The following is a 22,532-nucleotide window of genomic DNA, read 5'->3' as shown; positions in this document are numbered from 1 at the left end:
AATATGTGGGTGAAAATGAACAGATACATGATTTTCCTGTGGATCTATTGATTCAGATGAGCTGGTAACTACAGTCACATGGCCCCATCGAAGTAAAGGCAACTTGAAAAGTGGGCCATTTTGGACAGCTTTCTCAGCATAGAAAATCCGTTATATTATCATAAGTAATTGAAAGCAAATAACACCAATAAAGAAATAGGCAATTTCCCCAATTGGAGTTAATGTTTGTTGCTGTGTGGCACTTGTGATACATGGTCAGTTAGATTGAGAAGTGCATACTTGTAGTATAGTGAGGTAGTTTGACTTTCTGATGAAAAAGTTTTAGTTGAGAAGGATAAGACAAGGGAGCTACTAAACAGGATTATTGAGAGGTATAAAATTGGCCACCATTACTTTGGTGAGGGAGACGAGCATTGGCAAAGCCAATAGGTCTCGCCTATGCAAGAGCTATTGGCTGTGGCAGTATGTTTTAGCCATGCTGTACATCAGATTGCTTGCTGTTCAGCATTGCTAAAGGTTAGTGGCCTAAAGGAGAGTGTTGTGTCGTGGAGTGGGGTGTCGTGGAGGGATTAGAGGGTTGTGGAGTGGCATAGAGTGTTGTGGAGTGGGGTAGAGCGGAGTGGAGTGGAGTGGAGTGGCGTAGAGGGTGTTGCATAGAATTTTTAGGGTAGAGCGGAGTAGATTGTTGTGGAGTGGCATAGAGTGTAGTGAGTGTAGTAGAGAGGCTTGGCACAGAGTAGAGCATTGTAGGGTGGAGTATCATGGAGTGGTGTGGAGTAGTGTGTCGTAGAATAGAGTGGAGTAAAGTGGCATTGAAGGAGTTGTGTGGAGTGTTGTGTCGTATTGTCATGTCGTAGAGTGTCGTGTCGTAGAGAGGCCTAGAGTGAAGTGGCATAAAGTGCAATGGTGCAGAGCAGATTGGCCTAGAGTGCGTTGGTATTGAGTGCAGTGACATAGAGTGTAGTGACAGAGTGATGTACAGTACAGTGGTTTAAAGTATTTTAGTATGACTCTTCAAACCCAAGCAGCCATTTTATATGTAGTTCTTGAGGTTCTTGCTAAGGGTGTCATATGATACTATGCCTGAACACTTACCAGTCTGTAATCAACTGCTGAAACACAATCTAAAAAAAACTACATGCCTAGATTTTAAGTTGAAAAAACAGCCTTTTAAATTCGTTCAGAAATTGAAAAAGTGATGGATCTGCCTAATACTTTAAGAAAAAGGCGTTAAGGTGTACTCTGTTTCAACACACAACTACAAGACATACACATAATGACCATTTATATAACACACACCATAAGTTGAATACTTTTATGATGATACATATTTGCCATTGCATCCTATGCCCACTGGTAGGCATTTCGTAAATCTTTGAAGAAGGAAAGTTTCTGTCAGCCATTCAGAGATTTTAACTTAAGTTGTATGCAGATCATTGCGTCTGATGTTATTTGTTATGTGCAGGGAGCACAAGGATTGCACCAAGCATTTAGTTGATTCACTGCGGATACCCGATCAGTGGCAGCTGTTGCATTTCTTTATTCCGCTTCTGGTTCATGATCACAGGAGCTCCGAGCTCTGCCTTTTTAGGCTTTTTCTTTTTGGAAGAATTCTCAAACATTCTCAAAATAACTGCACTTGACATTGTTTTCTGACAAAAAGAAATAGGGTTCATCACAAGATGCCTCCACTGTCTTACGAAGTGGAGTCTCTGTGGTAGAAAAGAGACCAAAACAGACCCTCACAATGTCTGTATTGTGTGCCTTCCTTCCTCCCATCATTCAAACTCTTTTAAATTTTACAAGGAAATGTCCAGGAGGACATTGAAGGACAGGAATAAAATTTCAGTACTTGGGCTGCCGGAAGTACCAGCAGAAGCGTTCAAATTTGGCATCTTAAAAATCTGAGGGATGTGAGAGAGTGCCCCCCCTACCACATCTTCTTCCATCATTTCAGGGACCCCTTGGTACAAGGTAAAAAGTGTAGGTCACCCCTTTATTACAGTAGAGGGTTGGTTCACCGTTGAGGCAACAGTCAACATCGAAGAGGGAAAGATATGTCAGTGTCAAAGTTTAGAAAGTCGAGGAAGATGACATCTGGCCGGTCTTTCCAATTATCTGTGGACTGGGTCCGTAAGATGAAGAAGCGGATATTGCGGCATATACTGGATTCAGACTTCTCCAGGACATACTCACCATTCTGAGCTGTCTGAGCTGGGCAAAGCTGTCTTCTGCTTTTGCTTCCAGTTCATGTTTTCCAGCATGGAGGGGCTTTCTGGCTCCAGCTCCTACTTCATTCTTCTCCACCCGCTTTAAATCAACATCCCTGCTTATTAGATTAAAAACATTCCACAACAAGCAGTGGGGCAGAAAGTTTAAATCCCAGTCTCGAGAACTGGAGATAGCCACAGCAGCTAATTTCCTTGGTTTTGAAAATGTAGTTGCAAACTCTCTCAGCAGGGTAATTCAGGAGAATCATGAATGTCTTTTGTGAATGGGTCCCAAATGGATTTATTTACAAAACATAGAAAAAAGGAAATGTGTCTGTTAATAATCCAATTATCACCATGAAGGCACTCTAAGGAATGCTGTTTTGATAATCTGGCTAAATGACTTTGTGTATGTAGTTCCTCCAATCCCCTGATTATCTCAGTCATCGTCAAACTAACGTGCGACAAAGCAAGGAGTTTCTTAATCGCTCTTGAGTGTGTAAGTCAATGGTGGTTCACCAACCTACTGCATCTATTCGAACGTCCACACAGGAGGATGACGGTTCCACATCTGCTAATTTGAAGTATTTATTCAAGTTTACAGTAAAACCACCAACCCTTCAAGATCGCGATCAATTCCAAAGTGACTGTTGTTCTGTGCAAACTCCAGAACCTTCAGCTGCGTGGAACCCCACATCTCGGGATGACTTACCTGACATTCCACGCGTAGCAACTGATCCAACCTAATAAAAGTAACACATTTTTCCCCTTTACCATTTACAATACAAAAAAATCAAAAATCTAAATAAACTCAAATCAATAATATAAGATTAACGTTTTAGTCAAAATACAAAGTTACTCAGCAGTTCATAAACGTGAACACACATTGAAACAAACTGCCCTCATACTCTGTCTTGGATAAATATATCACAAATTTGCATAGCATTAAATTATTAATTATATACTGGTTCCTTGTTTTATGCTTCACCAGTACATAGTCTATGTGCCACCTAGGATTGGCTTTCATTCTTCTTGCCCCTAGCTCCTCAGCACAATTTGAATCTGCACTGGTATGATTTCTATTCTGCACACTTTGATAAATAGGATCCCCCACTTTCACAAACGTTGACATGCTTCACACATCAACGGAATTTAAAATAACATTTTCTTCATAGAATTTATTACGACAGGACTCATGAATATCGACCGTCCATTTTATATCATTCCAGGTCTTTTCACCAACACTCTGTAACCTATTTCCCACTTACTTTCATACATGCAATTCTTTGCATCAAAAACATTTTTTTTTACTTGTCTTGACATTTCAATCTAAGCAAAACTAGATCATCTCTGGAATATTGTTCCTCTACTTCAGTATTCAATTTTAACCAAACTAGGTTCCATTTACAGTAAGGCTTCCTACTTCTAAGTGAGGCAAAAGGTGTTATAGATGTCACAGTACAAGATGTACCCCGATGAGCCCACCAGACTTCTCTCAACACATTTTTCAGAGATTTCTTATTAAGAAGCCCACTGTGCACAACTCTTCACTGTCTTATTCATACTCTCTGTTAAACAGTTAGCGTGAGGTGAATGAAGAGCTCTCTTAAAGTGTACAATGGACAATTCTTTGAGAAAAGTTCCCATTTCCTGGTATGCAAATTGTACCCCATTATCAGTGACAAGACTTTTGGGAATACCTTCCCTAGAGAATTCCTCTCTCAAGAATTCAATAACTGTTCTGGTATTTACTGAAGACACATATTTAGTGACTACCCACTTTGATGTGCAATCTACCAGTAGTATGACATATCTTTAATCCTGATCCATTAAATCAAAGAGACCAGCAATGTCTAAACCCAATTTACTCCAAGGCTCTAATGGACTTATAACTGGAGACAAGGGTACTATGTGCGTTTTCTTTGTCTTGTCATTGTTTGCACAATTCAAATAATCTTTTACAACTTCTTCCACCTCATGATCCATTCCAATGCCGCCATTACCAGTCATGTAGTCTTTCCTTTGTCTTGTTCCTTCCCAAATGCCCTTCAAGCAAGATGCTTGAAAGCATATTGGGAACTACACCCAAACAAATTGCCTGCTCATGACATTCACACTATTATTGTTCTATCCGATAAGAGTGATACACCCTTGTAGAGAATAGAATGAAAATATTCCTAGACTTTGTATAATAATCATGGGTTCCAGCAGAAGTGGCCTCGGAGCCGCGTTGTTACAAGAGAGAGATGCTTAGGAAGTTGTGATGCAAACACCTGTAGGGTTGTACGTGAGACAGTGTTCTTATTCTGTAAGTGAATGTTAGTCACTTACTTCCTAATTGGGTGCTCACCATTTTAGAGCAAACACCGAGGGAACTGAATTTACCCTAAATACGATCCATAAATCTTTAGTTGATCTGTCCAGTACCAGTGGTGGAGCACGTGGTACTTCAGGATTACAAAGCAGCGATATACGTAGCAGGAGTATTATTATAAATGCTAGTTTGTGCATGGTTTAGAGAATGTCCTTGCCAATTTATTATCACACTTGCCTATAAAGAAGAGACTGATTGTAACACAAGGTTTGATATTGATGAGGATAATGAGTGCATTGTCAGTCGGATGGAAATTGTTTTGAAGTTGGAACAGGCGTGGTGACATAGTGGAGAAGATCAAGTGTTGAGTAAGGCAGGTTGGCCTCACAGGAAGAGTTTGTGTGTGGAAGAAGGAGCACATTGGCATGAGGCTAATGACTGTCCATTGATGGTCTTTGGTTATGATAATGTGATTACTGGCAATCCCTTCACAATACTTAATACGATTCTAGAACTAGCTTAGGAAGGTCACATTGGCATCCATGCTATAAGGGAATTGCTAATTCAGCCATATTCGAGAGGATTTCTGGTGGTATGTTAAGATAAATATCTGTCAAACATTATGTACCACACTGCATTGTGTGTGAACTATGCAACAAATCTTAGTTTACCAAAACCTGTCTAGTGAGAGCAGTGGAGACTCCTGCTCAGCCATAGAGCAGGTAGGCTCAACATTGTGGGACACATTTAAGTGCTGGGGTCATTCCGCAAGCAGGAGTAGAGAATGAATGATGTACCACTGGGAGGACGGAGGTAAGGATTTTAAAGACTGTGAGCACCAAGATTGCAAGTGGCGTTGTTTGTGATGTATTTAATTGGAAGCTATCCAGAGGAGCTTATAGCCAGTATTGGCTCACAATTGCTCTTTGGAGTGATGAAATGATATTTGAAGTCCATGGGTATTCGGTATGTGAAATTTAAATATGTCAACCAAAGATTAAGTGGCTACTGGAGGGTTTCAACATGGTGGTTAATGATCAATTACTGATGCAAATGTTAAACTGTACAGCCTGAAGAAAAGTTTTGAAGTGCATGTTGAGGGACATCAACTAAATCTCGTGTGAGTACTGCGGTTGCCTCCATTTGTGATGGAGAGAGGCAGCGCACCTAGTCTGTTGATAAAAGAATCGATGTTAAGGAAGAAGGGGCATAAGGTTAGTGATCCAGAGTAAGTATGTGGAAGAAGATGGAAGGCTGCAGTTGTTGTTCTGAATTATGTGATACTGAAGAAAAATGGCTTGGGACATAAGAGTGTAAGGCGTTTTACTAGTTCCAACAGAGTGGAAAACGTTAGTGGTGGTGTTTTGGTGTTCTATGGTGCTAGAGTATTGACAATGTGCAAGTTGCCCATGGTACTTGAGAGTAAAGTGTAGAAGGTGTGCAAGAAGTATATGTGTCACGGTCACATGACTCGTTCATCCTCAAGTGATGGGAACAATGGTGGTTGTGCAGGTGTGCTAGCTTCGAGGACAGTGATAACCAAGCTACAACATTTTGTGATCATCTAAGATTGTGCAAGGAGCATCTGTCCTTCTGTAAGTTAGTTAAATGCTACTGTAAATATACTTTGGGTTTCGTGATTAGGGTGGTACTTAATAGTACAAATTTCCGTTACTGTAGTAGTGTAATTTCTATCGGATTTATAGAGCAGTAGAAAGGGGATATATTTGGTGTTTCTTATAGCTTGGTTACAAATTCGAGGGAAGGGAGTGAAAACCCCTGGTGGGATATCATGTCCCTCAATCACGACTAACCAAGTGTTCCAAGAAATGGGTGCTGGGATGCATTTTTTTTAACCAGATTTCACCTGCTTATAATAGATGGTAAATGAGAGCGGTAGTACGCATGGGATAGAGAATACCGTGTGGTATTTGAGGTAGCTGTGCACTCTACAAATGCTGGTATTTCATTAATTGTATTTATTATGTCTCCTTTTGCTTCATTATGAGTGCTGTGGAGTCCATTGAATGATGTTGGCGCACTGCAGAATACAATTCCCGGCTGAGATTTAGGGCATCGCTTACAATTATAACAGATCAACCAAAAATGCTTAGTAATTTGAGCTTTTCTGTGCCTGAAATGCAAGATTAATACCCGCGTACTGTTGGAAGGGATGTAATAGCAGAGAGAGGAAAAGAGGTAAAGCTGAATAGGGAGGGTACAAAATTACCATAAACGTACTTGGATCTGTAGGTAACAAAGGGTGGATGGCGAGGGTTAAACAAAGAGAGGTCAAGAGGGCATCACATTAATTGTGTGAGAAGGTCGGGGAAGAAGGGAGACCAGGTTGTAGCCTAAAGAGAGATCAGAGAATGCACTTTAGATGGGGTCTAAGTCTTTGTTAAAATGCTTTCTGGCCCGATGTTTATGATGTCTTATTGTTCTTAACTTAATTTTTAATTGGATTGAATTACCCATTTAATGAATTTTTAAATTGTGCGTTTGAATGTGAACTTTTATGGTTCTATAAGCCGAAAAAAGTATTGAAATGAAATGAGATCAGAGAACAAATTGGTGAAAAGAAGCAACCGGGAAGACAGAAAGGGAATGCAAAGATCTTGCCGGGACAGTGCACAAAAAAGCTGCACATTTCTAAACTGTGACATATAGCATAATATGAGTCTATGCCACAAAAAGCGCCTGCCGGTGAATGCTTTGAAATGCTCTCCACACGGCCTATTTATATTTTTGCTGTTTGTGTAGACTATAAACTGTTGTAACAAAATGTCTAATAACTATCCGTTTTATTAATTGCTGAACAATTGTTCATTTTACATTTATAAAGCCTTGCATCCTGTTTATGCTACTTCAGAACGAGAACCCTAAAATAAAATGAAATAAAAAGAAACTAACCCAAATTAATGAAAACTGGGTGTGTCTTCGATTCCGCTGGTCCGTAGGGGGGTTAAATTCGTGAATTTGTATCTAAAGGAATTATAAAGAATTGTAGAAGAAAACCAAACAATTTGATATACTGTTTTATGATGATGGTTTTTAAGATGAGGATAATGTTGTGAAGCATCACGTTTTGGATAGGTCTTTGCTTTTACGAAGTTTATCCTAATGAACGAAGATTCTATTTTTTTATATCGGATGTTATATTGGATGTTTTAAGTAATGTAATGATATTATATAGTGTAATGGTTTTAAAAGTCCGAACATTTGAATACATTTGACTTTGACTTCAAATTAATGAAACCTAAAAATCCGCCTTGAAGCAGCAGCTTCTTGTGCTGCTCCTCTCTGTATGTCACGCTACACCTCACTCTTTCTTCCCGTCATCCGTCAGCCTGGGTTTATTTTTTTTTAGCTTTTCCATATATGATACAAACCAGTGCGTATCCTGCCCGGCCCCAGATCTGTCCAGTTATTACTTTTCCTTAAGTCATGTGACTTCCTCCCACAGAATTTCGTTGTGGCTGTGAGCGCCGAGGGCTGGTTCCATCTCTTTGACCTGACGGCTGCAGCGTCGAAGCTGGACTCCTCGGGGCACCACGACTTCCTGCTCGGGGACGAGCAGAAGGCGATGTACATGCAGCACATCCCCGCCAACACCAAGGTCATGCTGATCAACGACATTGGTGAGCGCTCCCAGGGAAGAAGGCAATCCTTTCCTTAACTTCCAGTCAAATCTATGTTGCATACCGGAGGTATACATAACCACAAGTTAAAATACATAGCAAATAGATAAATACAATAAATTCTTCAAATTCACTTAAAAAGTACTTTGAAATGTAATCATTAAGTACAGTAAAACATGTTTTTCTTTGAATGAGCAGTAAAAAAAAAAAAAAGAGGCAGCTACAAATCAGACATCCTTGCAGCATAATAACTGCATGTATACGAGGACCACCTTGCATTGAGCCAAACTTCCCTTCTTTAACAATTGTTTTACGAACTGTTTGTTAAAAATCATACAATATTTGCAAAAGAACAAGAAATACAGCAAAATGTGTTTGGAAATACCCCCACAAGGGCAGGCAGTTGTACATAAATTAAGTAGGCAGCAGGACACGTCTTCCAGTAGTTAAGTTGAATTTATTAAGTTACAAAGAATAAGATAAGACAGCAGAGCACAAAGCTCACAGCTGACCAGACCAACTGCCAGGGCTAGAATCCCAACACACCAGATAGAACACAGGTAGGTAAGAAGCTAGAAACACAAAGAAAGGACTAAAGACACCAAGAAGCCATATAGAGCTAAGTATGAATTTACAACACATCTTCCCCCCTTACAAACAAAACATATATGAAAACCTCAAACACATAAGAAGATAAAGCATGGAAAAAACAAAGAAGAAAACGTATAACACTTAGGAGGTCGAAGACCTCATGAACTTCCAGAACAGGGAGAAAAGAATCAGGATCAAGAAGTGAAATAAGATGAAGATCACTATGACCACCTTCTCCCCTTCAATAGACAAAAATGAAGAGCCAGTCCACTCTCTACGCTCCATCATTGTGGCCACCGAAAAACAGAAATAAAGAGTTTACTTTCTCCAATAATAATTGTCCACCACAGATATTCGCTATTTTGAAGGTAGAACAGTTCTGGAAGATTACTCCCGAAGAAAATTTGGATCTAGACTTCTTTCAGTCCAAAAGGTAATTTTGAACCAGGTGTCAAGGTTCTGGGTCTTTCCTTCGGGTTAAGAGCCTCAGATTGTTTTCAGGCTTCCGAAATCTCTTAAATTTCATTTCCCAGTTGAGATGCACTACTGTGTCCCAGAAGATAACTAAACAAATATTGAATAGTGGCCGCGCTGAAACAATATAAAAGCAACCTATCTCATCTCCCCATGGTCCATGACGGGTAAAGCTGCAAACCATCATCTGCTTTCAAGTTACTGTAATGCTGCGCAGTCATTTTGTGACATACCATGCCTTCCCTCAGTTTACATCTGTTCCTCATGAAGAGGGATTTGACTTCTTCTTTTTATGTTCCCTTTGAGGATGAGAAGGGGCGAGTGGAATAGCTCCGAATATCCAAAGTCAGTCAGAGAAGATTCCACAAAAGCTTTCAAGCAATGGCTCTATTCTTACCCTGCAACAGGCAGTATTTAATAATGCCCCTATGCAGAATTGCCTCTGGATTAGCCCCTTTCAAGACCCATTATAAGACTGGAGCTAATTTGATGAGTCCTTCCAGGTCCGGCAAGCCAAGCTCCCCATGGCAAATAGTGTGAGCTAGTGGGCGGCTGGTGCAACATAGGGGTGGCTCCTCCGCTAAGGTGGAGAAGCATCGCACCACAGTCTTTTAGCACTGCAAAAAAGGAAAAATAAAATGTTAATACCGCAAGGCTATTATCATTTTATTTTTCAGTGCTGAGGCAGTTTTGCGGGTCGGAGCTGGGCAGTGCAGGATGGAGGAGTGGTGGCACTCTCTAAGTGCTCATGAATGTTTGGCTGTCCGTCTTGGGCCAGCCAAACAGTCATGCGCCCTTTGCATGTTCTCGACCCAGGCTGTATTACAGCCGGGGTGTAGAACATGCCAGGCTCCCATTCCCTGTCGGAGCGCCGAACCACGGCTCACAGACTAATCCCAACACTGCAATGGAGCATTGTGATTGGCTTAGGGTAGCCTGTGTGCCTCCTGTTAACACAGAAGACAGGAAGAGAATGGAGGAGAGGCGGCTAGCTGGCTGGTATGTGACCTTTAAAAAAATAAAGAACTTAAACCCCTCCTTCCTCCTTCCCCCTCCTCCTTCCCCCCACTCCATCCCACTATTGCTTCCCAGGAGCAGCCGCCATTGGTGCAACAAACATTTCTGCAGGTGATTTTCCTCAACCTGGAAGGGTAAGGGGTATCCTAGTTATTCAAATAGCCCCAGACTCTCACACAATAACTAGCTACTGAAATGTACTGAAACCTGTATATAGACAAACTGGGAGTCAAGGGCTTACGATCAGTTGGCCATGGAAGACTCAAAAGTCTATCATCCTGAATAATTTGCTGTACTAGCAGAGAAGTGGGAACCCCATGTGCCTATAAACACGAATACTATATAAGGGAAGTTGTACACATGTTTTAAAAGATTCACATTCTAGAAATTAAATCCTGCTGCTCTTAAGACCGCATGCTATAATCGGAGATTTGCCAAAGTAATTATTATTTTTTTTTAATTTGTTTATTGATATTTGAACAATTTACAATAAGACCTAGCATAAATGGCACGTTCAAGGTGATGACAGTACAGTAACTTTAAGGCAAGAACACATTTAGCAAAGGCGTCAGCACCCCCCAGCCCCAGTTCAAATTGACATCACGTCTATAAAATGCCATCACCCTCTCCACTTCACTATATTTACCAATGCACACTCCTTCCTTCCCAATGTCGGTATCCAGGGCACAATCCTGGCTGTCTAAGGCAAAGTCTCTGCGTCTTCGTGTAGTGGTACATCCTCTTGTGTGCCTTCAGTTTCTATAAGTGAGTGTGTGTGTCACTTGAGTCGCCGTCCCCACGTACAGGCCTCCTCTCCAGGTACAGCGCCCAGTAATTCCTAGGTCGTTGCGGAGGGGATGGGGGTGGGGGGGGAGGGGGAGTACAGCAATATAGCATGTCATTTGTCCACCTAGCCACCGTCGGGGTTGGGCCACGCATCCAGGTGAGTGCAACGCATCGTTTGGCTATTAAAAAGGCCATATCTACCAGTCTCCGTAAAGCCGGTGCTATGTCTTTAGAGTATCCCAGTATGGCTAATAGTGGAGAGGGGATTAACGATAGGCCAGTGATTTCATTCACTTCTTTGTACACTGCTAACCAGAAGTCTGCTACCTTCGGGCATAACCAAGCCAGATGTAGGAAGTCCGCTGATTGTGCTCTACACCTCTCTCAGCTTGGACTCTCTCGCAAGCCGTATCTGAACAGCCGTTCGGGGTATAATAGACCCTATTAAGGAATTTAAAATGCAAAAATGCAATAGGCGGTGTCGGCCGTTAAGTGATACTTTCTTAACGCTAGCACAACAGTATCCCCATTTGTCTTCTGGGAGGTCAGTGTTCAGATCCATCTGCCACGCCAAACGTGGTTTCGCATAGTGCGTTGTCCGTTCTGTCTGCGTGATTCGATAGAGAAGTGATTTTAACTGGGTTGGTGTCTTGGTGGAGACTATGAAGTCGTACGTTAATCCCACCTATGGCTCCGTCATGTCCTCTCCCAGCAGTTTCCGTAGGGCTTGTCTCACCCTGTGTAACTGAATACGAGGAAGAACAAAGGCACTCAAGCCGCCTCCCGTATCTATGTCCTCCCAGGCGCGAGCCTTGCCACATGGGGAAGAGGTCAACCATGGTGGTGAGATTCAATTTTGCAAGCGCAGATAGGACACCCCTGTCTCTGCAGGGGCTAAGCCAAGTGCACCAAGACAATTTTGCCTTCGGGCGTACAGTAGTGAGCAAGCCTGGGCATACATTAAGTGATGCCAAGCATGCGTCACAGCGTTTAGTGAGTCTAAGATGCCTGTCTGCCTATCTCTGGGTTGGGTAAGCAGCGCCGGTAGTGGCGTTGGATCGGCCACTACTCCCTCAATTTTCAAGTGTGGAGCATCCATTGGGCCATGCATCCAACCATATGCGTGCACACCCTGGGCAGCACGGTAATATAATTCAAAGTCCGGGGAATGAAGGCCGCCCTCCTCGTAGGGGCGAACTAGGATGTCCCAGGCCACCCTGGGGCTGTTTACCGGCCCAAACCAGCCGCAGTACTAGTGCATGAAGTTGTCGGAAGAACATGCCTGACAGTACCATTGGGATGTTACTGAAAAGAAATAATAATCGGGGAAGTACTATCATCTTCAATAATTCAACAGTGATAAGGGAAGTTCTATCCATTCATCAATCGCATCTTCCAATTTGGAGATCGCTACCCCATAGTTCTACCTCAGTACCACCTCCGAGTCCGTGTGTAACCGTATACCAAATAGCGTACCGATTCTGTGGTCCACTGTATGGGGTAATCCGAGTCGACTCTCTTGGTGGCAGGGGTAAGTGGGAACATAACGGTTATGCCCCAGTTCACGAGTATCCCAGACAGCAAACTGAATAGCACTACTTCTCTCAGCACTCTCGAGAGGTTTTCCTCTGGTTTCCGTACATATAGTAGGGTGTCGTCCGCATACGTGGACACTATCAAGTTGTATCCAGGGAAGCGAATACCTCAGTGGCTATGGTATTCCCGCAGAGCGCATGCAACCAAGGCGTACAGGAGAGGGGAGAGAGGGCAGCCCTGCCTGGTGCCACGACCTATCAAGAAGGGCTCAGTTGTGAGCGATCCAATGCGTACCCGCGCTGTTGGGGAGGAGTAGAGCGTATTCAATAGTTGGAGAAAGAGGTCTCCAACGCCCATGCGATGGAGTACTAGACAAAGGAAAGGCCACTCAACAGAGTTAAAGGCCTTTTCCATATCAAGGAAGACAGCACCTGCAGGCACATCTTGCCGTGTATGTTGGAATGCCGAAAATACAGTGGGCAGGTTATATGTCAAATTGCGATTGGGGACAAAGCCCGCCTGTTCAGGAGCAACTAGTGTAGGAATTAGGGGGCTGAGACGGTTTGCAACAATCTTTGCGAATATCTGCGCGTCCACATTTAACAGCGACAATGGCTGATAAGAGGCACAATCTCCCGGGGGTTTATCGAGTTTAAGGATGGCCACAATAACAGCTTCCCTCATCGTTGGTGTCAACGTCCCACTCTCCGCCATCTGTTAGATCAGCGTCATCAATTTGGGTATCAATAAATCCGGGAACGTTTTATAGAATGAGGCTGGGAAACCATCACTGCCCGGAGCGCTTCCTGCCTTCATGGATGACAATGCCCAAACGACCTCTTCTCTCTCAAATGGGCGCACCAAAAATTCATGATGAGTGTCCGTTAGCCAGGTTAACTTAATGTGCGTTAAGTAATCAAGAATGCGGTCCTCTGGGACCGGGCCTCTAGTGGCATAAAGATTTGCATAGTAATCCTTAAATCGGTCCGCCACCTGAGCGTCCGACAGTTCCTCATCAGTCTGTGGGGATCTCCGTATCGGCGCCGCCGCGCCGTGTCTGCGCTGTCTGGCAAGCTTGGCCAAAACTGCCCCAGGGCGCTCTTCCTCCCCGTACGATCTTGCAATGGCATATTTCCCCAAGTGTTTCACCTCCGCATCCGCTTCATCATGATATTCCCGCAGTGTTTTCACAAGTTCCTGAGTCAACTCAGCACTGAAGTCTCTATGGCGGCGCAATTCAATATCTTTCAGTTTACTTTCTAGCAACGAAAAACGACCACGGATGGACCTAAGGACGCCCGCATGTTTCGAGATAGCTATGCCTCGTATATAAGCCTTAAAGGCTTCCCAAACTGTCAAGAAGAAGTCAACCGAGCCTACATTTCTTTCAAAGAATTCTTCGATGGCTGACGCCAGCTCATCTCTGAATGCGTCATCCAGAAGCGCGTACGGCAGAAAGCGCCATGAGAACGGCGGAGGCCTGCGCGTCTGGGCTTTTAGCGTAACAAGTACTAGGGAATGATCCGAGTAGGTGCGGGGTAATGTCACGCATGCCTGTACCGTGGAGAGGAGGGCCGAGGAAAGAAGCTAATAATCTATACGAGTGTGAATTTTGTGTTGCATTGAGTAGTGCGTGTACCCCCTTGAGTCTGGTGTCTAGCTCTCCATACATCTTGCAAATCCATTCTGGTCATCTCAGCCTCCAGCGCACGGGCAGAGACTGAGGGGTGTCTGTCAGGGCCATCCGAGCGATCCAGCGCCGGCTGACGTGTCATGTTGAAATCGGCACCCCACAGGACGTGTCAGTCTCCAAGTTCTCTAATTGTGCTGGCCAGCGTTAAGTAGGAGGGGCAGTCAAAATTGGGTCCATACATGTTAATCATGTGAAAGGTCATGCCTTTACCAGTGCATTTTGTGATAGTGTATCGTCCCTCCACATCTGTGGCCAAAGGAGTAATGGTCAGGGAGGCCTTAGGACTAACCCAGGTGAGTACTCCCCTGGCATTAGAGGTGAAGCCGGCGGCATGTATGTTATTATGAAGTCCCCTGTATTTCAACGTGGGGCTGTCCAGTCTCAAGTGAGTCTCTTGAAGTAAGGCTTACGTTCCATGTCAGGAGTGTGATAGTGTCATTTTCGTGAGTGCGCTGTGTCATTGCAGTGGGCGTGGTGTGCATATGTAAGGAGGAGTGGTTGTGCGTACCTGTGCCCAATGCGTCTGTCTTTCTATGTGTTCACCTATGCGTTTTAATTCCAGACATACAACATCAAAATATATTCTCTCTTCCATAAACAACAAATAACAAAAACCATAGAACTTTACCCCGACCCCCTCCCACGCTTGCCCAACCCCAACATTGCCACGCCCCATCCCACCCCATCCCCCGCTTCCCAACACCCCTCACCATACACTCCCTCCCACGCCCCTCCCCTTCCCGTCTTCCTCGTCACCCAAAGAAAAAAAACAACAATACATAAATAAAACAAATCACCCAAAGGTGGAAGCTAAATAGGGAAATGTGGTTCACACACAGGGGCGTAGGTAGCATGCTCATAATTATTCTATATCAATATCCATTTAATGCTCCAGCCACATCGCCCCGCCCCCTCCGCCCCTGTAAAGGAAAAGATAATCAATAGGCAGTGCCCCCTGAGATATCAAACAATCTGCTATGACAGTATGGAGCCTCAGCGCCCTGCTCAAGATATGTCCATCTCACTTCCTCCGCCACTGTCATCTATCTTCTGCGTCTCACCCAGCATAGGCTATATGAAAAATATGCAGTGATATATCCCCAAGGTAAAAATAACAACCCTGTGTGATCACTGATAGCCAGACATCATGCATCTCGAGCGTTCCATGCCTAAAGGGCAACCAAGCAGCCTTGCAGTTATAACTCTAATGGGAGAGCGCTCCCTCCCACAGCACCATCATGTGTCATATTGTCCCTGTAGTAGCCCACGAGGCTTCAGCAGAGTACAATCCTGCCAGAAACCTCCGCTCATACCTGGGTCGGCTCCGCAGTCGCTGTAGCGTATCCAGGTACCGCAGTGCTTCCCTCGCAATTCCCTCCTCCACTGGGCGTCTTCAGTGACGATTTTGCCTATGCTCATGCTCCTCTAGCTCAGATATAGTGCCAACAGACCCAGGCGCTAATGTCCCTGTATTACTAGGAGGGAGCAGGCGACAGGGTCTTGCATGTGCGGGGTGAAGCAGTATGCCAACACACAGTCTCGGCGATCTCCACTCACCGGTGGCTTCTAGGGCGGGAGATCCGGAGGCCCAACCGGAGCCGGGGACTCGGGGCGTCGCGCCCGTCGCAGATCTCCAGGTCGGGACCGCACTTTCAGCGCGGCTCTTCTGTTAATCATGCCCCACCGGAGGCGCCTGCAGACCTCTCCGCGGCCCCGGAGTAGCGTCCCTCCCCCCTCAGTAACTCCGGATTGGTGCCAGCTGGGGAGTCCCACAGGGCAGAGTTTGCTTGCTGCCATGGAGTCAGGGAGGCCGCGTTGCTTCTAGTTTCGGCCTCAGGCAGGATCGGGCAAGTTTCAACACTAAATCCGAGTCCGCCACGGGCAATATTCGCACAGTGTGTGCCCCCTCAGTTCCGACGCTGTTTGTCTGCGTTCCGGAGCATGCCGCATTGACAACGCCCATTAAGGCGGGGACTCTAATTACGAATAAAAGATTTGTTCTTTGTAACCGGCTTCCTGTCCCTCCATGCCAGTGATCAAGGGCGTTCCAGCCCGAAACGCGTATGGCGCATTGGGAATGCGGATTGCTTGCTGTGCATTCTTCCACCTGCGTGTTGGTGTGAATCTGGAGGTGTGTGGCTCCCTTCAAGGGCAACTTTGGTGTGTAATTTTAAAGCGGCTTGCTCAGTCGCAGGGAGCCCCGACGCCGAATGGCGGATCCTGTGTGTGAGTAATTACTTGCACGCATTTGGGACCGAAAGAGCCTCACACGTGGAGACATTGGAAGCTTACAACAGCGGGCGCTTCCAGCCTTCCTCCCTACAGGGATTTTATCATAACGGAGTGGCAGGACTGGGGCCACTTGGTGAGAGAACAGTGAGAGTCCATGGGCATTTACATTGGGACTATAATATCCAGCATGCCGCATTGACAACGCCCATTAAGGCGGGGACTCTAATTACGAATAAAAGATTTGTTCTTTGTAACCGGCTTCCTGTCCCTCCATGCCAGTGATCAAGGGCGTTCCAGCCCGAAACGCGTATGGCGCATTGGGAATGCGGATTGCTTGCTGTGCATTCTTCCACCTGCGTGTTGGTGTGAATCTGGAGGTGTGTGGCTCCCTTCAAGGGCAACTTTGGTGTGTAATATATATATATATATACATTTATATATATATATACCTAGTGTGAATCAAGAATCTTTAAGTTAATTGTGAAACAGAACTTCAACATTTTTAACTGCCAGTAGGAATTTAAAGTTGTTCGCTCTGTTATAGATGGTGACGGGAAGTGTGAGCTGGTGCTGGGTTATACAGATCGTGTGGTTCGAGCTTTTCGCTGGGAAGACTCATCAGAAAACTCCGATCATGTTTCTGGTCAACTGGTGTTGCTGAAGAAGTGGCTGTTGGAGGGGCAGGTATGGAGTGATGACTTTAACAAGCTTTTTCTATTTGTGCATCTTAAAAGATGTGATTTAGTTCGGTCAGAACCAGAAAAAAGTCATTGAGTTATATGCGCACTCCAAGGATAATTATGCTACACCCAGTGTCCTATCTGTTGCACTGTTTCTAAGTTATAGAGCGAAAAATCCATGTTGACTTCATATAACATCATCTGTGAGGGTAGGAATTGGGAAAGGGGCTAAATAAATTGTCTTCCCTCGGTTGATAGACACCTGTTTTGCACTCTACATCAGCTAGAGCTTCTCTTGTTTGGTGTTAATTCTGCATCCTCATATGGTATGTGTTTTGTGGCTGTTGAAAACATTAGGTTTTCAATATGTTTCACAGTGAATGAGTTAAAAAAAAATGCACAGTATGTACTGCAAATCGAAAAGCCTCAAACACTGTTTGGCTTCATTGTTAGGCTATGTTTTGATAAATGAGATATGCCCCTGTTTTGTGCCCTCTTGAAATCACCCCCCCATGGAATTGCTGAGCCCTCTTTTGTGGCTTTTACTACTTTCATATGCCAGCTCCTATGGTATACCTCCTTACAACCATCCATTGCACTACTTTGAGAACACAACTATATTTATGTTAAATTCTCTCCTTCTGCCCTTTAAGAACTCTTCCTCACCGCATTTGAGATCAATGCTCTCCAACCATTGTCGGTAACTCTGTACAAAAGTCACCACTATCGTCATCCTTGGCCGACAGACCCACAGTACCATTACATATCTAGATAGAACCCCAAATGGGTACCTTTCTGTATATAAGTCCCACGTCTTCACTGGACAAACCAGCGGAGAAAAGCTTCCATGCTGACACGAGACGCTGAAGTCCCTGTCCTCAGACACTCCAGCACGCAGTGGTCTGACATACCTTGTGCGTGTCCAATTCGAGACCAAAACGGGGTGCTTCGTTCTCTCCCATCAGGTAATGAGGTTGGCTTTTTCCTATAGGGATTCTTGCTATACACCTACGTACATGCTAGTTTAATCTAGTTAGGATTTGGATTTTAGGAGTACTCCTGATTATTGCCATGCATCTCTATGCCTGCATATATTCATTGTTTTAGCACCATGGTTGAATTCTACCTTTTATTTACTCAGTTGGTGCTTATAACTGTATATATCTATTTCTGTCTAATGGTTGTTGCAGCACACTTATTTTATACTAGAATGATCCTGGTTCAATAAATGCTTATTAAAACGTCCCCTCCGTTTATTCTGGACATCTTTCTGATACCAAGTGTGCTATAGTGACTGAGCGAAAAGCACTGTACTGTTCCATGATCCCTGAGGGGTCAGAGTTGTCATGTTCGATAGTTGCTAGAAACTATTTGCCCCTTGGTAATATTGTGGGGCGTCTAGTGGCACTGTGAGCTAGCTGGTCCACAGACTAACATATCCTTTGTGGGTGTCTGGAGTCAGTCTGGACACCAATCTCTTAGTTAATGTTGTCTAAAACACACAGATCCTATATAGATTTGTAAGAACTACACAACACTAGACAGTGTATGCAAGACATCTTATGGGCTTACCAAGAAAATATAGGGGCTTGGAGCATGCCCATTACTAACCATTGATTGGCTTTCCTGTCACTCTCATTTATTTATTTATTTATTTTGAAAGTTTTATATAGCGCGAACAAGATCTTCGCAGATATCAGAGCGCTTTACAGAGGAGGGGAGCATATATACACAGATACATCAGTAGTGTTAAAAGTACAGTGTAGTGATATCATAAACAATCAAGTAATTCAATTTCAAAGTCATACAAAAATGCAAAGGGTTCGAACAAGTAGTACAGATCAGATCATTAGCTTGCTTCTTATTGGATGGCTTGCCTTGCTAATCTTTTGTCTGCACCTCCACTGGAGCATTGTCTCTTTACTTGTGTCCTTCCACTAGAGATCTACTTTTTACTTTTGAGTGAAGCCCTCCATTAAAGTGCATGCATGTTCCAGCTGTCTTCCTTGTGCACTTCTCTTTACTCCATCTGTTCCGCTGTCTTGCTGTGCGCTTCTCCTTATGTCTCTCTGTGATGCTCTTGCTGTCATATGCTTCTCTCCAACACGCTGCTTTCTTGTCCTTGTGCTTCTTTCCCACCTGCTTCACGGTTCTCTTTCTCTCTGTCTGTTTGCTCTCCTGCGCTCCACAATTGCTCTCTCAGTACCCAATGCGTCTCCTCCACATTACCGCCCTTTGTGTTGCTTCTCCACTGCCCGGACCCTCCAAGTTCCTTCCTCCTTACTCTTTCTCTCCAGATAGCCCCTCCCGATACCACCTATCACACCATGTTGCTTCCTCCACCCTGACCCTCCATGCTACTTGGCCCCGACGGGCGCTTCAATAAAACAAATAATTGTTAGTGTCATTTTGCTGGCGTGCACGTCTTGTGTGTGCACTGTAAAAATGACATGACTTATGCATTAAAGCGTTTCTGTTGTTTTTTAAGTTTATTGCTATTAGCATACCGCACACCATCATAGGTGCTTCAAAGCACAGCTAAAAACGGCAACACCCAAATATTTTAATGCAAATATTGTTGAATACAATTATTTAAAATAAGTAAAAAATATGAATATATATCATTTAAGTTAAAAACATTAGAATTAAACATATTTATTCTTTACTAAATCTTTTAACAATATTTTTGGGAGTTTATAAATTATTGTATTCATTTTTATTAAAGTATAATACAATTAGTTTTCATCAATTCGATGCATCACTTTTATAATTCATAATAAAAAATCTTTTTGTATTTCAGGTGGGATTTAATTTTTTATTTAAACTTCAGTAAAGTAATTTTGATGTTATTTAATATATATAATGATTTAATTTAAAATTAATTTAATTGTGCTGTAGCATTTTGTTCTACATTTAAAAGAAATATATATAAAAGGAATTTACAGTAATATTTAACATTCAAATATTTTTACTAATTTGTATCGAGTTAAAGATCTGCTTCACGGACCCGATTGCATGGCACCAGCTGCTGCTGCTTCAGAAAGTAAAGTTCTTCCTGCCGAAAGCAGACTGCAGAGGTCCTTGCATCTTCATGGGGCAATGCCCTGCTAGTAGAAGTGCAAAATCCCCCCAAATCACTCTTAACCCCTTCACTGCGACGGCTATTCCGCCGCAGTGCTAAGGGGTCGGGGCGGCCGCGCGGCGGCCGCATGCTGGTGACGGAACCGCTCCGTCACCAGCGTCGGTTGACCTGTGCTTGTGACGGAGCGGTTCCGTCATGGCCCGCTCCGCTCAATAGAACGTCGCGCAGGCGCGAAATTCGCGCCGCGCAGGCGCGCCGAGCGGGCCATGACGGAACCGCTCCGTCATCAGCACAGCTCACCCGTAGCACTTAAGGGGTTAAAAGTATGCTCTACATACAAGCTTGCCTGATCCCACTCATTCTCTGAACAATACCAGCGCCTCCTGTTAGCCTACATTACCTTCTAGAAGTGCTGCATCATTCACAGAGTATTCCACATGCAGACCCTACCATACTTTGCCTCTAAGATCAGAACCTCTGGTGTCCCCTGCAGCTCCTTGAGCAGCATCATTGCCAATTAGAAGCAAAGCGATTTTAAAAAGGAACAGAACCACCAGCTCTGCCCTGAGAATCTGAGAGAAGCTCAGAATACAGACCTCTGAAGGACCCTCCATCCTCCATTTATAAACACATTTTGCACTGCACCGCAATAACAGTGGAGAGCCCCATATCACCTACAGCACATCGGAAATAGTTTATTTCCCCTTTTATATATGTTTCGTGTGACTACTGCGTCTTGAAATACATCCTGTTTTTTTAGGGATAACACTATTGATTTGATGCTAGACTTGTGCTCTATAAACCCGCATATATGTGAAGTGCATCTTTTTTCGTCTCCACATGTCTCTGTAGGGGTACGCTGATGAATTATAAATGCCTTTGTCCACTCTTAATGATTTTGAAAATGTATACACTCAGTTCAGAGGTGACTCAAGCACATTGTGTTATTCTATCAACTATTGGTGGTGTGTGGCAATAACTGTTTTTTGCATTCCCTTTTTTCATAAATCCCATTACAAGTTGTTTTCCTGAGTTGCCATTTCCTTCTCTCACTGCAGGCATAATCACTGGTAACATGTTATTTTGTGTCATGGGACACTGGTCGTATATTTAGCAAGTGATCAGATTGGATAATTAAGTACTACTCTTTTTTTATTGTTTCAATGTATAGAGCAGTAAATTGGGACCCTTGAAAGTAAACCTATTTTCCTGCCAGATCATGGACAATGCAGGTGAAGCTTAAGTTATGTGTTTGACCACTGGACTTTAATGGGAGGGGGAACACTGCTCGGTTATTGAAGGATATCCACTGTCTGCTCCAAAATATGTATGCACACTGCCATGCTTCTCACAAGCTTCGGCTTAGCAGCAATTGGTTTCCTAGTCTGTGATCTCTGGTCATCATCCCCACTAGTTATACAGCTGTGTGCATATTCTGATTTTTACAGTTTCGGAGAGGAGGGTTGGAATGTTGATGGGTTAATCATTCACTCACAGAAGAAACAATACCCTGCCTATTGGCCAGTACACTTCCCATATATTCCTGTCCAGAAGCTGTGGTTTAAGACTTTTATCAAATGGTATGCCAGTAATGCTGAATAAAGTTTAGCAGCGGCTCCTCTGCTATGGCTGATTAGCGCCGTCCACCCAAAAATGACAGGAAAGGAAAAGTAAAACTATAATTAACACTCTTTTTATTTTTATTTTCCTGCCGGCTGCTGAGTCTTGGGGGTGGGACCTGGGAGTGACAGGCACTGAGGGGAGTGGTAGTGCACTCCCATCACTGCACGTGATGGTTTGGAAGGCCGTCTCAGGTCGGCCAAACCATCTTGTGCAGTGAAAGCTCTCTCCAACTCAAGCAGGCACAGAATAGCAGTCTGATCAATCGGGTCACTTTGATGTTTTAATTCATTCCATTGCAGACAAAAAGCAGCAGCCGACGAGCGTTCGTCCTCCTGGCGATCCTGATGGTGTAGGAACTCGAAATGCAGTTATGGTAAGCGTGGACGTATCAAGGTCCCACATTCACGGAAACAATAGAGTCCTTCAAAAGAATATTGTAGGATTCAAGGCACGGCAAGGCTTTATAATGTGTGTAGCGACTGCTACTTGGGCTCATAATTTACTTGACTCATTGGACTTACGGTCTTCTACTTTTATTCCATTGGAATTTCAGTATACACTTTGTGTGAATCAAATGAAATTGTACCCATTTAGAGAACTCAGAATGGAGCCTTGAGAAAGTCCAGGAGGACGAAACGAGCGTCGGCTGCTGC

General features: G+C 43.8%; 1 protein-coding gene across 1 annotated transcript in view; it reads left to right on the top strand.

The window, feature by feature from the left end:
- ITFG2 (integrin alpha FG-GAP repeat containing 2) overlaps positions 1–22,532 on the top strand; it is an 819,025-nt gene that overhangs the window by 54,999 nt on the left and 741,494 nt on the right. Inside the window, exons 4-5 of the mRNA XM_086952820.1 lie at positions 7,991–8,165; positions 17,039–17,178. Coding sequence (XP_086808946.1) covers positions 7,991–8,165; positions 17,039–17,178 — 315 coding nt within the window. The remainder of the gene's footprint in view (positions 1–7,990; positions 8,166–17,038; positions 17,179–22,532) is intronic.

The sequence above is a fragment of the Lissotriton vulgaris genome, chromosome 1_2, assembly GCF_964263255.1.
Source record: "Lissotriton vulgaris chromosome 1_2, aLisVul1.2, whole genome shotgun sequence".
Taxonomy (NCBI): Eukaryota; Metazoa; Chordata; class Amphibia; order Caudata; family Salamandridae; genus Lissotriton; species Lissotriton vulgaris.
The sequence above is the reverse complement of the archived record's forward strand: the minus strand, read 5'-3'. Positions and strand labels throughout refer to the sequence as shown.